Source organism: Camelina sativa, chromosome 11 (genome assembly GCF_000633955.1).
Source record: "Camelina sativa cultivar DH55 chromosome 11, Cs, whole genome shotgun sequence".
Classification (NCBI taxonomy): Eukaryota; Viridiplantae; Streptophyta; class Magnoliopsida; order Brassicales; family Brassicaceae; genus Camelina; species Camelina sativa.
The window spans coordinates 39818354-39833288 of record NC_025695.1 but is presented as its reverse complement, the minus strand read 5'-3'; the positions used below and the strand labels follow the sequence as shown (position 1 = coordinate 39833288).

At 35.9% G+C, this 14935-nt stretch overlaps 3 protein-coding genes across 4 annotated transcripts; 1 reads left to right on the top strand and 2 right to left on the bottom strand.

The window, feature by feature from the left end:
• Window positions 6873–11574, bottom strand: LOC104725655 (E3 ubiquitin protein ligase RIN3). Of its 2 annotated transcripts, XM_010444342.1 has the most exons (13): window positions 11433–11574; window positions 10819–11143; window positions 10304–10387; window positions 9926–10012; window positions 9709–9830; window positions 9324–9420; window positions 9112–9217; window positions 8829–8986; window positions 8580–8717; window positions 8434–8501; window positions 8127–8345; window positions 7529–7895; window positions 6873–7330 (listed from the first exon to the last, which is right to left on the bottom strand). In XM_010444342.1, the coding sequence occupies exons 2-13, from the start codon at window positions 11053–11055 to the stop codon at window positions 7271–7273; spliced, it is 1743 nt and encodes a 580-aa protein (XP_010442644.1). In that variant the 5' UTR covers window positions 11056–11143; window positions 11433–11574; the 3' UTR covers window positions 6873–7270. The 2 variants fall into 2 exon arrangements, with proteins under 2 accessions (XP_010442644.1, XP_010442646.1); XM_010444344.2 differs by lacking the exon at window positions 10304–10387 and having other exon boundaries at window positions 7120–7330.
• On the bottom strand, window positions 11977–12858 carry LOC104725653 (23.5 kDa heat shock protein, mitochondrial). The gene is made up of 2 exons (XM_010444340.1): window positions 12623–12858; window positions 11977–12483 (listed from the first exon to the last, which is right to left on the bottom strand). The coding sequence occupies exons 1-2, from the start codon at window positions 12816–12818 to the stop codon at window positions 12047–12049; spliced, it is 633 nt and encodes a 210-aa protein (XP_010442642.1). The 5' UTR covers window positions 12819–12858; the 3' UTR covers window positions 11977–12046.
• LOC104725652 (conserved oligomeric Golgi complex subunit 7-like) lies at window positions 13140–14935 on the top strand (the record flags this gene model as incomplete). Its single annotated transcript, XM_010444339.2, is given in 6 exon segments — window positions 13140–13518; window positions 13798–13887; window positions 13976–14095; window positions 14178–14279; window positions 14371–14651; window positions 14798–14935. Coding segments are annotated over 6 exon segments (1016 nt in total), but the record flags the coding sequence as incomplete, so codon positions are not given.

Sequence of the window (14935 nt, the reverse complement as noted above, 5' to 3'; positions counted from 1 at the left end):
GAAGGGTGGTAAACCTAGCTCCAAGATAAAAAAAAAAATAAAATAAAATAACCTAGCTCCAAGACATGGCATATCTACTTTCTCGATCAGTTTACTAAATTATAGATACTCGGAGATTAGCAAACATGTGAAGTGATGTGGTGCTTGACTGCTTGGTGTACCTGTTGTTCAGTTCATTTCATAACTTACTAGCAATATTGGGAAATTCAATATAAAATAAAATAAAAAGAATCAGTCAGTCCAAATCAAATAATGTGGTCACCAATATCATTAAAGATATCATTGATGGGTCTAAAAGAATAATCAGTTTAACCACTAAAAAATATGGTTGTTAACGTGTTACTTAACTTGACCAAAGTAGATGATAAAACAAAAAGAAACAACTCCAAATGAATACAACAGCCGAAGGTCTCAAGTGTTGACAAAAAAAAAAGTCTGGTTCAAACTTAGTTTTGACGAGAGGGCAGTGTAAAATTTAAGCCATATACTACAAAGAAGAAGACGGTCAAAGATTCTGACAAGAAGACGACAAATTAGAGGAACCAATTTGGAAGTCGAAAACGAGAGACTGTAAAAAAATTGAAATGGGAAAGAAAAACAAAAAAAGAGATTTGGCTTTTCGAGGAGGTGTAAGGGTTCGTTCGCCTTCGGTACCAATTGAGGGAAAGTTGTAGGACCACTTCACACAGTTGGATTCTCATTGCTTCCCGACTAATCTTTGATTAAATCTATCAATGAACAAAATTATGTTTATATAGATTATTGTTTAATCCTATTAGTAGTAGAGTATTAATAAAATAATTGGAAGAAGATCTTTTGGAAATTGAAATTTTAGCAGTCAGAATCTTCTCGTTTGACGCCGTTGTTTCTGCTCCTCCCTTTGACCATCCCCTCGTGTCTCAACAACTCTTTTTTTTTTCTTGAATATTAATTTCGTTTAGTTTGAGGATCTTTTTAGAATTTTTAATTATATTATATAAATATTACAATAAAACTTCTATAAATTAATATTTTTATCAAATTAATATTTTTATCAAATTAATAAATTTTTCTACTCCCAAGTTGAACTAATATAAAAAATGATATAATTCAACAAAATAATAAAATAATATTTTTTAATAACAAATAATTATAGTGATAGAATTAATAACGATAGAAACTAAAATATATTTATATGTTTATATCTAAGAAAATTTAGTGACATATGACTCTAGTGTTGTTTATCTATTCTTGAATTTACATTCTTTTTGGAACTTAACTCTAATTTTTCTAATTGCATCAAAAATTAACGGTGTTGTCTTTTCAAATCGCATCAACAAAATAGTGGAGATACTATGTTAATAAAATGAAATTTTATTGTTGGAAGTTATCTCTAATCTTTCTCTTTTTAAAAAAAAATTATAACTATAAAAGAAAATCTGTTCATAAAATTTATTAATTAATTAATTAATTAATTAATTAATAATTAATAATTTATCGATAAATTAAAACCTTTATAAATTAATAAAATTATAAAATTCCAGCCTATTAATTTATAGTGGTTTTAATGTAGTACTAGTATCAATTAAGATTTCATTGTATAAGGGTCAACATGCAAACGATGCAGTAACAACTTTCACAACTTTGCTAAACATTTAAAAGATTTCACTTGTAATTGTAAATAGTACGATTTAATTTGGTTTTAGATCCATACGCTAGACTCTAATGTAAAATAAAACATAAATTTTTGGTATATATTGCACATATACAGTTACTATAGAATTAACTACATAAATTAAAAAAAAAATCTACCAATTACAAAAAATAATCCTAGGAAAATCTTTTAAAAAGATATAACCTAATTAGTAACTAATATTATGAATCGATCAAATTTTTAGAGGTAAAGGTAGTTCTCATTAGTATAGATATAATTAATTGTGGTTGTATTGGATATTTTTTTTGCCAATTTTTAATTTGTTCAATTACTAATCACTTGAATAGTTAATAATTTATTGTTGCGATAAGAAAAAACAATAAACTAGTTCAATGGAAAAAAACATCTAGCTTTTTGACTAAATACAAACTACTCGCCAGCTAAGTTGTACAACACATGCTCAGACAAGTTCGTCCGCTTTTTTTTATTGCGCCTCCAGTTTTGCAAGAATGTTATTCATTATGCGGCTCAAGTCCTATGCGCTCGTCCTTTTTCCCCCATTGAATCGGTCTCTCAAAAATGTGTAGAAGTCGATCGAACTCGAACTCGTCAATTTGCCCATATACTTTTTTTTCTTTCATGTCATAATAATTATTAATATATAAGTTTAGGGAAGTCATGGAACTTTGGGTTAATTATGTAGCTAGAAAATGAATCTTATTATATAAAGTTGGGTTTTGAAAGTTAGTCATTAACAAGATTTTAACATGTGTCAAGTTATCAATCTCAGATTTTGACATGTGTAAAAGTTAATATTTAATAGGAAAAATTTGATTACAAAAAAAAATATTTTGTTTTTAAAAAATATTAATAATGTAAAAAGATAATTATCAAAAATTACAAAATTTATAAAAAAAATACAAAATTTATTAAAATAATTATAAGGAGATTATATATATATATATTTCATAAAAGTCGAAGTTATATTATTATTTCCTTATTTTTAATTGTAAATTACTAATTCTACAAAAAAAATATAGAAAAAAATTAAGGAAAATATATAGATAATTATTAATTCTAAATATTAGAAATACTCACATCCATATAAACATATATTGTCTCATATTTAAATAATTTATTCAAAAAACATTGCTTTCCACTTTGTTTAATTGGAAATTTTTTTAAAGGGAAAGTAAATGTTTCTTATTTTTGTATACCAAAATTTTCTCATACTTTCTCCTTTCTCATTTGGGAATAAGTAAGATAAATATATTGACCCAAAAAAAAAGATTAATATATGCGTCTTCTTTTCCTAATACTATATTTTAAAATTTATTGTAGTATTTTTAGATTATTTTATTTAATTTATATTTTCATCATTGAATTATTTGGGATTCATATATTACCATGCTTATAATTTTCTATTGTTTCTTTAATTATGCCAATTTAATTTTTTTTCTAATTTTTAAACCTTGATTGGTTGGTCATAAACCCTTCTTTTTTTGGCAAACATAATTGTTACTATTATTCATTCAATCACAAAGGAAGATAACAAGTAGAAGCTCATCAACCTAATGAATGGATAAATAGGCTAATCAAACACAAGCGTACAACAAGCATAGATAGATAGATTGGAAAAAGATAAATCGTTGTTGATAGATCCATAAGAGCTCAAACACTCTGACACCCTGGTTTGCAGAAAGGTTTAAAAGAATTGATTTGGCCATATACGTCACCAAAATGCACTTATTTTTTTGGTCAAAGGTCCTCAGAGAACTTCTTGATGGGTGACCTTCCTGTAAGTGATTGTCGGAACTGTGCGAGTGATGACAAAACATAGGAAAATATCAGTTGTTGATTTGTAATTTCGGTAAACAAGTTTTCAAAGCCTCTCATACGTAACAAACCGGCCATCGAATATGGGTGGGTTCACGAGCCGAAAATAGATGTAAGGCACACTTAGGAAGGTGGGCCAATGTACTGAGAGTGGACATGGGCTCACTAAGCAATGTGGCGGTTGAGGCGTTACAAAGACAGAGGCTTTGTCATGGTGTGTCAAAGACACTTCCACAAATACATTGGGAAATTTAACATTAGTTACTATCAAAATATTTTGTGACGTTAAAAAAAAGTTTTTACTTTCATTGGTTGTCGAAGCAAGCCATTTTGAGATAGCAAAAAAGACGTGAATATTTTCTCTCCACACAGGAGGAGGGCAGAGCCGAGGTTCTCTCTATGGTGGAGAAAGTTGGACACAAGGTTATCTACCCAAGAGAGGAAGGTGGAGGAAGTTGGACGCAAGGTTATCTACCCAAGGGAGGAAGGTGGAGGAAGTTGGACGCAAGGTTATCTCCCAAAGGGAGGAAGGTGGAGCCAAGGTTCTTTCCATGGTGGAGGAGGTTGGACGCAAGGTTCTCTCTATAAGGGATGAGGAAGGAGCCGAGGTTTTTTCCATGGCGGTCATACATTATTATGATGATACATCATTGATTAGTATATTATATAATATATTAATACATTAAGCCAACTATTTTACTTTCACTTTGGCATAGTTACTATCACGAATACATTGGAAAATTTAACATTAGTTACTATCAAAAGATTTTGTGACGTTAGAAAAAGGTTTTTACTTTCATTGGTTGTCAGAGCAAGCCATTTTGAGATAGCAAAAGGACATGAACATGTTCTCTCCACATAGGAGGAGGGCAGATCCGAGGTTCTCTTTATGGTGAAGAAGGTTGAACACAAGGTTATCTCCTCAAGTGAAGAAGGTGCAGGAGGTTAGACGCAAGGTTATCCCCAAGGGAGGAAGGCAGAGCCAAGGTTTTCTCCATGGTGGAGGAAGTTTGACGCAAAGTTCTCTCCATAAGAGATGAGAACGGAGCCGAGGTTTTCTCCATAGTGGTCATACATTATTGTGATGATACATCATTGATTAATATATTATATAATATATTTTTTATTAAAAATGTTTTTTGAACCAACAATTTTAGTAATTAAAAAACTATGCAGAAGTGAAAATAAAATAGTTGAGTTAATGTGTTTATATAGACATCTTTTAGGTGGTGATAAAAAATATATTTGTGACATAGAGTATATGTAGGTGTAAAAAATATACTTTTAATAGTATCATACATAAAAGATTTGTAAGTAGATATAAATCAGTCTATCATAACAAAAATAAAATTTACAAATAACATACAACAAATTTTAATATATTTTTACTAAATTTAATTTAATTTATATAATTTTAAACCTGCAAGGCGGGTCCTCATCTAATTATATAATATTTTAGAGAATTTGGAGTAGAATCTAAAAAGAAAAACAACCGTGCAAAAAGATACAGAATCATGTATTTTTATTTTTGTTAAAAACAGAATCATGTATTATATTTATATATATATATATGTATACTCACACGGATTAATATTCTATTCTCACATTCTTATCAAGGCAATGTAAAAGGTCACCTTATTCTTAATCTTCGAGTGATACATTTTTTTATGGAGTTAAACAAAAACAAAAGTGGAACGAAAACGATTAAAACCAGCACCCAATAAAGACGTTGCTATTAAGTGAAGTTATTATAGCAGCTGTAATTTATAGCTGTGTCAAAATTCGATTATTATTTTTAAAATATAATAAATATATAGTTTGTGATTATAACGTTTGAAAACTTATTCGAACTATTCTGGTTATATAAAAACAAGTTTCACTTAAAGACAGAACACAATATTAATCATTCATGTTGTGGACAAACATTGCGAAGTGAAATAATCAAAAAAACTGGAAACAAAACTGATAGGATAGGAGACGACTGTAAATGAGCCAAAATTGGGCTTCAACCCAGTAAATAGGCCCAGATAGTCAGATTCGAGATAGTTTGAGAGCAGTCATGGATGCATCTCTTTTCGGAAAACTTACTCAAAATAGGTAGATTTTTGTTAACATATGAATCTATTATACTCCACAAAAAAAACAAAGTTCCATATTTAGAAACATAATAAGAAAATTGTCAAGGACCTATTTACTCTCTCACATACAAAAAAAACTCTAAAGATGTAAACTAAAAGAGAGAGGTTTCAGTTATGACGCGGAGGCCGTGTGGACGGCTTCGGATAATCTGCGAATAAGAGCGGCGACCGATGACGGCGGTGCTTCACTGCACGCGGCACAAACCGAGAAACCTCTACCGGTTCTTTAGGTGTCAAACCAGAGACAACATTTTGATCCTGAACCACAGAAAGAAAAAAGAAGCCTTTAGTTATGAGAAGGTGTGCAAAGACAGACTCCGGTAATACGGACAACATGAAAGTATTTTACAAGCTGGTAAATTGAAATGTGGATCAAAAAAGAACCTTGGCAGTGATGTGAACATTGTCGAGGTGACGAGAATCAGAAAGGTGCAAGAGCAGAAACAAAAGAAGGATTGAAGCGGCAATTGAGCTCATTGGTCACAACAGAAACAGTTCACAAAGCTTAACGACTATAAGGGTTATGGAACGTTAAAAGCAATTGGTAGGTAGTAGACACTATATAATAAGAGCAAGTTCACACTTAAGTATTTGAAAAAAGTGTTTATTTTTTTTATCAATCCAAATGAATGTTCTGGAAAAGCTCATGGGAAAAGCCAGAGATGAGTCAAAAAAGAGAGAAAGAAACAACAAAAGGAAAAGGACATTTAAACCTCGGTGAAAAACGAGTGATTTACTGCTTCATGTCTCCATGCCATCTCATTTGAGAACAATCCCCAAATCTTACCGACCACCAAGGTAAATATTCTATTAAGAAAATGCAAGCTAGTTTCGAACTGTATCATTATTATATGATATGTGAAAAACTTAAAGCACTTTTTGAAGGCATTGTTTTTAATTACCTTAATGTTTTTGTCTGCCTCGAGAATTTGGAGGTTGACGATGACTGTTAACACCACTTTTTGAGCTTTGACACGATCCCCGAGACATCTTGTCTCCAAAAAGTCCTCTTGAATTGCCCAAATCCTGCCTGTTTCTAAAACAAATAACACATGTTAGTTCAAAGTAAAAGTGCTTCAAGAACCAAGAACCCAACATCTGGACCAAGAATGTTCCCTGAGAATGTCTTTCTTCTGTTCCAAGAAGCCATCAAACCTGCAAGGCTGCAACTTCAACCTAAGCAAACCAGTGTAGTGTAGACAGGAGGACCCAGCTTTAAGGAAACAGTTGAGCAATTGATTATACCACATAAAATCTATTGGATCTATAACAATCCATTTTGTAGTTTACTTCTATTTGTTATTGTAAAATATTACACGCTCTAATACAATTGAAGGTAGCATCAGTCCAGAAGTGCATTCACATAGACTGGTTTCTATCTCCAGAGAACGAAGCCTCCAACAAAATATTTCATGACCGCCAGGACTCTGCAAATATCAGAGCTTTATTTATCACACAATAGCAAATGAACAAAAGCTACTCTAGAGTCTCTTCCTCTTGCAAAGTCTGTTGCAAGAATGCCTCCTATTTACAGAAGAACAACGCTTCTAAATGTGTGGTGGAGAGTGAAAGATAACTAGACAAGGATGTTGCCCGATCCGTTTATCTTGTGCTGGAAAACCTGAGCTCGAAATATGAGTGCTCATTACTTTTAGGTAAACCATCATGACATCTGGAGAAGATTGTTCACTGTGACAGCAGCGGAATTTGTTCTTTGCAGGTCCTACAAGAAAATTGAATCGTAGTAGGCTTCAATTAATATCAAGTCAAAACAATATTACAACTAACACAATTTGGCATGTCGTAGCATTAATCACTTGTGCAAACAAGTGAAGATGCAGAAATGACCTACTAATTCAGCCAGAAATAGTGCTTGCTCATCAAAGTACGCAGAAATACCGACTGCGGATCTAATATATACCTGGAAAATTATTTCATCAGGCACATGTGGCAGGACTTCTCTCACTGTCTCAAACATAGCTGGTATACTCGCCATGTTATTTTCTGCACGAGAGACAGTTCTCAGATGCAGACCACCTGTTCTTCCACCACCAGCAGGAGGAACATTTGAAGATGGAATCGATACTTGCGAAGGATTCATTGGCCAGAGACCCCAAGAAGCATCGTCAAGTGCATTCTGAGCATAACCTTCCCCAACAGATGCAAGATGTCTCATCATCATTTGAACCTGCCCCAGTCCAACGGATCTGGAGCCTGCAGAGGGACCCGCGACATCAACACCCTGATCTGACCATGTTTGTAACCAGCTTGAGTCCAGTCCTGAATTCCTATATGGCATGAGAAAAAGGTGATTCTAAGTAAGCCAATCTTTAGTTAGAAAACCCATAGGGACACAAGCTTGGTTCTCTCAAAAACCAACGATTACTTGCTATCAAAAGAACCAAGTATAATTAGACAATGCATAGTATTTTAGCCAGACAAAATCACAGGAAGTGGATGATGTTGTTATGGACAGACTGTTACTTTAATGCACTTATGAAGAAAACAATGAACCCAACCTCCAAGGATCACTTTCAGTGGAATTTGGCGTCTCGGTTGGAAACATCCCAGTGGTTCGTGCATGCACAGAACTGTTTTGTCTCTCAAATTGACGGGCTAACTGTTCATCTCTTAAGACTTCTTCTCTGCTAGGATTCGCCTCATTTTCAGTTCTACCAACAAAAAGTGGCTTACGACATGTAGGACAAGAGTAAACCTCATTTAAACCTTGATCCAACCTGCCGGGGGTCAAAATATCATTATGGTTAACAGCTCTCACAGAATCGTAACAGCACAAAGCTGGCAGCATTGAAAGAGCTAGCATACCATGATCGCAAGCATCCAAGATGAAAAAGGTGGTTGCAGTGAAGTCTTTTAGCCTTAGCCATTGGTTCCTATCATTCGTAATAATCAAAGACTGGTTAGCTACTGAAAAATGCAACGACGCTAATAACTACCTAGCAGAAGCATACCCGACATATAGCACATTCGTCATCATATGCCCGCAGCTCTTCCGAAGTTGCATCAGGAAGAGCTGCATGAAGAGCACCTAAAGCTACTCGCAGTTTAATGTATCCTTTTATCCGTTTCAAAATTGCACTTAACAGGGCCTGGCAAAATCAGACGGGAAAACACACAAAGAACTCAATAGTTAGATCTGTGCATATGAAGCAACCAGTAGAATGGCACTTTTTACGAAGAAAGTCGATCAAGGGACTTACACGTATGTTGAGAAACAAAACTGCGTCCACCATATGAAAGGCCATTCCATGGAGCCACCAGATGTGAAAATAATGACCAAGGGCCATTACCAAGGTAGCCATGTCTAGAAAGAAACCAAGATTCCGGTTAAGTAGGCCTTTCCATTCCAATAATGAGCCTATTTAAAGGGTAAGAGGTCAAAGTCAGTAATGTAAACATCAAATACACAAAGGATAATCCAAGAGACATGTGTGCAGTCTAACAGAAGACATAAGTACAATCATACGCCAAAACAAGACAAACCTGCTGTCATAGAATCAAGAAACTTTGATCTTTCGCAATCTGAATTCTTGACTGCTAAGTGGTTAATCCACATATCAAGGAGTTGAAACCCGTGAATCAACAATGCCTGAAAAATTATTCATTATGCGATTGATAAAACCTCTATTTTCGTCAGGCATGGTTACAAAGAAGGGCAACATAAACAATGAATACAGCTAATCTTACTCAAGTACCTGCAAGGTCTCAAAAGCTACACTGCATGGCTCAAAAAGTAACAACAAATACAGAGATGAACCAATTCTATTGTATATCATAAGGGAAAGCCTTATCCTGCAAGATAGGACAAAAATCATTCAGAGCAGAACAAGCTCAGTCTTCAATCACTAGAACAGATATTCATACACCAGAGGTCTGGTGTATGAATCAAAGATATCACTATTCTTCTAATTGAATTGCAGTCTAATAAACGTGAGAACTCTAGACACAACATCTCCTCCGCTCAATATAATAGTGCCTGGCATATGCGCCGTCAGAACAGTCATATTTTGGAAGAAAAAAAATGGGATGAAAAAGCCGCAACTGATAATTTCACATGGTGCCACAAAGTTTAGGATATACCAGAACAAAACAGCAGAGAGAACCATGAACAGCGCTGAATACACACGAAAGTATGTCCAAGGAGTAGAAGAAGGAGATGCATTCAATCGTTCAAGCCGATCTCTAGCCAAAGCTTGAAACATCTACACAACATTTCACTACTCGTTAGGTGTCTAAAATATCCAACTCAGCATTTTCTGATCATAAGTTTCGAAAGTCACACGAAAGTATGTCATACCTTAAGAGTACATAGAACAGTCAACCATATTGTCCATAGGACCCCCTGAAATACAGTTGGTGGAACCACCAACGGCAGAAAAGTGCCCTAAACCCAGGAATAAAGAGGACTCTAGTTATTAACATAACAAAGGCAAACATCTGCAAGTTACAACAAACAGAATAAACATGCCAATCAAATAAAGTGGTGGAAATAGTTGTTATTCTACATTACTGCTTGTCATTTTAAGTAGAATCTCGGCTACGTCCTTTTTTGCAACAATTCAGATATCCCGAAAGGAGACAACAGAATATCCCAGATATAATATAACTATGTAAGTGATAAAAAAATGTGGATTGGTTTGGGTTGCAATATACTGTCTTTCATCAAAGTACAAACCACTAGCTTGTAAATGATGTAATTGGCAAGTCTTTCCACCAGCTTTTTAGTTTCAATGGCATATAGATCCCCGAAAAACAAAGTCTGCAGGGAATTTAAAAAGCTATTAGATCCTCACAAAATGGTTGAAAGACATTCCCAGAAAAAGCTAGTCTATTGTTACCCTCCAAGTATGGAGCTCCAACTACTAGATATATTTCGTTTCATAACTAGCGAAAAAACTAGAGTCTTAACTCCTTCGCGTCAGATTTACTTGCTTCACACACCAAAACTCGCAGGTGAAAACTAACATTTTTCATGCTGTTTCTAATAAACCAAACTAAGAGCTATAGACTGAATTCCATTCCAAGAAAAGACACATACACACGCACATTCAAAGAAAGCACTTGAGACATCTAACTAACGTAAGACCAAAGTTAAAACTCACTAATTTGTGGGAAGGCCACACTGATTAGACTTTATAGAAAGCAAATCAACGAAAATAACTTAATATTAAACCTCGGAACCAGTTATACCTTGAGATAAAGAACAAGAAGAATGTAGACATTGAGCACAAAACTTGTCAGCAAGGAAATAGTAATGTGAGAACCCAGAAGAAGCTCAAGGGCATCATCAGAATCTCCTAAAGAAACGTTCTTGGTGATCAAACCATCAGCTCTATGTCTATCAAGAGACAACTCACTCCACACTTGTAAACCCACAAAGCTCAAAGCTGTTGTTGCCACAGATATGTGCAGATATCTTATCCCCATTAGAAACTAATTACAGCACCTTCTCACTCAGACTTAACCCGCAGAATTCTCATTTAAATCAAAATTAGCATGAAGTCCCCTTACTCCCCTGCATCAACATGAAGCTTATGTAAGCAGGACAATTATAACGTCGGCTCCGAGAAGGTCAACCAGAGCAAGTACAATTCACAAACATGATCCGCCAAGTTCACAAGATCGAGCAATTGAGAAACATAAACATAAAATTACTAAAAATCGAAGGAACTGGGGAATTAATTAACAAAAAAAGGAGAGAGATGAGGTGGGAGAGAATGAAATGATTCAACGAACAAATCGAGGCCGATAGAATCAAACAAGACGACAATGATTGAGTCTGCAGAAAGAGATTTCAATCAAACCTGTAAAATTCTCTTCGTCGATGATTGTAAAATTCTCTTCAGAACCGGCAATTGCGTCCTCTTTCTCGATGGAGTAGGAAAAAAAAAATGTTAAAAAGAGCAAAAAAATATTATTTTAAAATAAAAGGAAATAAATACGAAAATAAAATAATAGAGGTAAAGGAAAGTTTTGAGACCGCGCGGTATATAAATAAAAAGTTACTTAAAATTTTATGACGACGACGGCTCGCCGTGTGCTATGGTCGCTAAAGAATGGCCCACGGCTGTCCAAAGTAGTGTTAGTTTATCATTGTTACATCATCTTACAACACTTTTATGAATGAAAAGAACTTGATTGATCATTTAGTTTGACAAAGTTTACGCAGATTCTGAGATTCAACAATTTGAATTGTTTGACTCTATTTAGCACCCTCAAAATTTGGTGGATCATCTATTATACCCTGTTAGAAGTTAATAAAATCATGTAATGTCATAGTTGTTCGTGGCTCTGTTGCTCGGCATGTTTGAGTGATATACATCAAAGTCTAGAATTATAAGGGAGCAATTAAAGTGCAATGCTTTTAAGATGTCCATTGAAGAAATGTAATTTTGCTTTAGATTCACCAAGAAAAACTCTAGTCAACATTTATGTGACGAACATTGTTACGCTCATCCTCTTTAATCTTAGGAATCATCACTTTCAACACACCATTCTTCATCTCCGCTTTAATCTCATCAGTCTTGTAAACTTTCTCAGGCAACCCAATCCTACTCGTAAACCTCCGCCCATCATCTCCAGAAACATCTCCGTCCCCTTCCTCTGTTTTACCTTCTCCTTTGATCACCAAAGTGTTCTGTTCCAAAGCAAGTTTCACATCTTCTTTGCTCAGTCCAGGCATATCGATCCTTAGATGCAACGCGTCGTCTTTCTCCTTCACGTCCCAGCCACGTCTAACTCCTGAAGCTCCCATTCCACGCGTAGCTGCTGACGCCAAAGGGAATTCACTCACCTGGTCCATGAAATTCAGCATCTGGCTCAAGCTTCTCGTCGGAGTAAACGGCTCCAACATGTCTGCGTGAAACAAACGTACCAAAATGTTCAGATTACCAAATATCTCCGCGAGGAAACTTAGATCTATTCGTGGATCAATCGGAAACATGTACCAGATCGGGAAATTATAAAGCGAAATTGGACGGAGGAGACGATTTACCTGAGAAGAAATCGCCGCCGCGACGAGAAACATGTCGGTTTGAGCGGTGGTTCCTTTCATCACCGTCTTCATAGTTTCTGACGGCGTTGGTGTTGAATAGGCGAGAAGAAGTTGCCGCCGGACGAACGGCTCTTAAGGAGCGAGGGACGACGGAGGAAGAGAGAAGTCTCCTGAGAGCTAGAGACGATGACGCCATTTTTCCAGATTAGAAGAAGAATAAGCGAGTGCTCTAGATATTTTTTTGACTCTTTGAACGGAACAAAAAGTTGCTAGAGAAAGGTTTTATATAGTGAAGGAGAAGAAGAAGGTGCTGGAGAGTGGTGAGTTTTGCTCAAGGATAGTTCTAGAAGTGCGTGGTCTCCAAGTAAATTATCTTTAACGGCCCATCACTTCTGGGCCCAGATTTGTGAATTTATCTAAGTTCGGTTTTGTGTAGATTGAAGATTTGTAGTACCGATTGAAAACCGAAATTTAAAGTCGGTTTAGATCGATTTGGTTTAGTTTCAACTTCAGTGCCTCTGTGAAAATCAGAGGATCTTCATCTCTTCGACATTGATCTTCGAAGTTGAAAAGAGTCTTAAAGGGAATCGGAGTGGTGATCTCCGATCAGGATGATGTTGGATCTAGGTCCATTCTCAGATGAGAAATTCGATGCGAAGCGTTGGGTTAACTCGTCGTGCCAAGCGCGTCACCCGCAGGATTCGCTAGAGAAACATCTTGTGGATCTGGAAATGAAGCTTCAGATTGCCTCCGAGGAGATCGGAGCTTCACTTGAAGAGCAGAGCGGAGGCGCTCTCCTTCGTGTTCCTCGCGCTACACGCGACGTGTTGCGTCTCCGTGATGATGCCGTGTCTCTTCGTGGTTCTGTTGCTGGAATCCTCCAGAAGCTCAAGAAGGTACGCATTTGTGCTGATTCTTTGGATTCGTTGATTCTGCACAACTTCTGCTTTCGTTTGGAGATTTCAATCTGAGCTTCTGTTTGGATCCCCTCTCGCAAAATTAGATTAGATCATTAAATTAGATCACAAGTTAGATTTTGGGTGCATTCAGTCAGAATTGTGTGCATTTGAGTTGGACAATGTAGTTGATTTTGGGTGTTCGTTAGGCTGTATTATTATGTTTCTATCTCAAAGGAGTTTGGTAATACGCGTTCTTATCTATATTGGTACTTGCAGGCAGAGGGTTCTTCAGCAGAGTGTATAGCTGCACTTTCTAGAGTGGATAGTGTCAAACAGAGAATGGAGGCTGCCTACAAAACACTACAGGTCAGTATGCAGAGTAATATTTTGATCCATCATGTGGACACTTGGGGTAGATCTGGAATTGAATTTCGTCTTTCTGGTATATGGACAGGATGCTGATGGGTTAACTCAGTTAAGCTCGACGGTTGAGAGTGTTTTTAACAGTGGCGATCTTCCTCGTGCTGCAGAAACTCTTGCCAGCATGAGAAATTGTTTATCTGCCGTTGGAGAGGTAGTTTAATATCAGCTTCAGTACTTTATATGGATTTAAGTATTTTGTCATCGTCACTCTTAACTCCAATTTTGATCAACAGGTTGCAGAATTTGCTAATGTTAGAAAGCAACTAGAGGTCTTGGAAGACAGGCTGGAAAAAATGGTGCAGCCACGTCTTACCGATGCATTAACATATCACAAGGTTTGAACCCATATATCTGCAGAACCTAACTAATTTAGGTTGTGGTTTGTTGCTATTATTGTTCTGAAAAGCCTTTCACCAAATTTGGCAGGTTGATGTCGTTCAAGATTTGCGAGGAATTCTAATCCGGATTGGGAGATTCAAGTCTATGGAATTGCAATATTCAGAAGTCCGTCTAAAGCCAATTAAGCAACTCTGGGAAGATTTTGACACAAAGCAAAGGACCAACAAGCTTGCCAATGAGAGAAGTGAAAGTCAAAGGTTGTCTAGCGGTGATGAGTTTCAATTGACATCATCTCAGACATCATTTGCCAGTTGGCTGCCAAGCTTTTACGACGAAATGCTACTTTATCTTGAGCAGGAGTGGAAATGGTAAAATGTTTACTTTTTTTTCCCAGTAGCTGCATATTTTTACCAGGCTCTTCCAGTGACAGTATGTCAGACCTTTATACCCAATCATGTGATTGCAGCTTAAGTATCAATCACTGTAGTACGTTTTTGCTTTCATGATTGTTCAGGTGTATGGTTGCCTTCCCTGATGACTACATGACTCTCGTCCCAAAGCTGTTGGTTGAGACCATGAGGGTACTGGGGGCTAGTTTTGTTTCTCGTGTTAACCTTGCAACAGGAGATGCTGTTCCTGAAACGAAAGCACT

Coding starts and splice junctions, on each gene's coding strand:
- LOC104725653 (XM_010444340.1), bottom strand. CDS start 12,818: ATGGCGTCATCGTCTCTAGCTCTCAGGAGACTTCTCTCTTCCTCCGTC. Junction 12,484..12,622: donor CGGCGGCGATTTCTTCTCAG/GTAAATCGTCTC, acceptor TGTTTCACGCAG/ACATGTTGGAGCCGTTTACT.
- LOC104725655 (XM_010444342.1), bottom strand. CDS start 11,055: ATGGGGATAAGATATCTGCACATATCTGTGGCAACAACAGCTTTGAGC. Junction 8,987..9,111: donor TCTTGATTCTATGACAGCAG/GTTTGTCTTGTT, acceptor CCCTTTAAATAG/GCTCATTATTGGAATGGAAA. Junction 8,502..8,579: donor ACGAATGTGCTATATGTCGG/GTATGCTTCTGC, acceptor TACGAATGATAG/GAACCAATGGCTAAGGCTAA.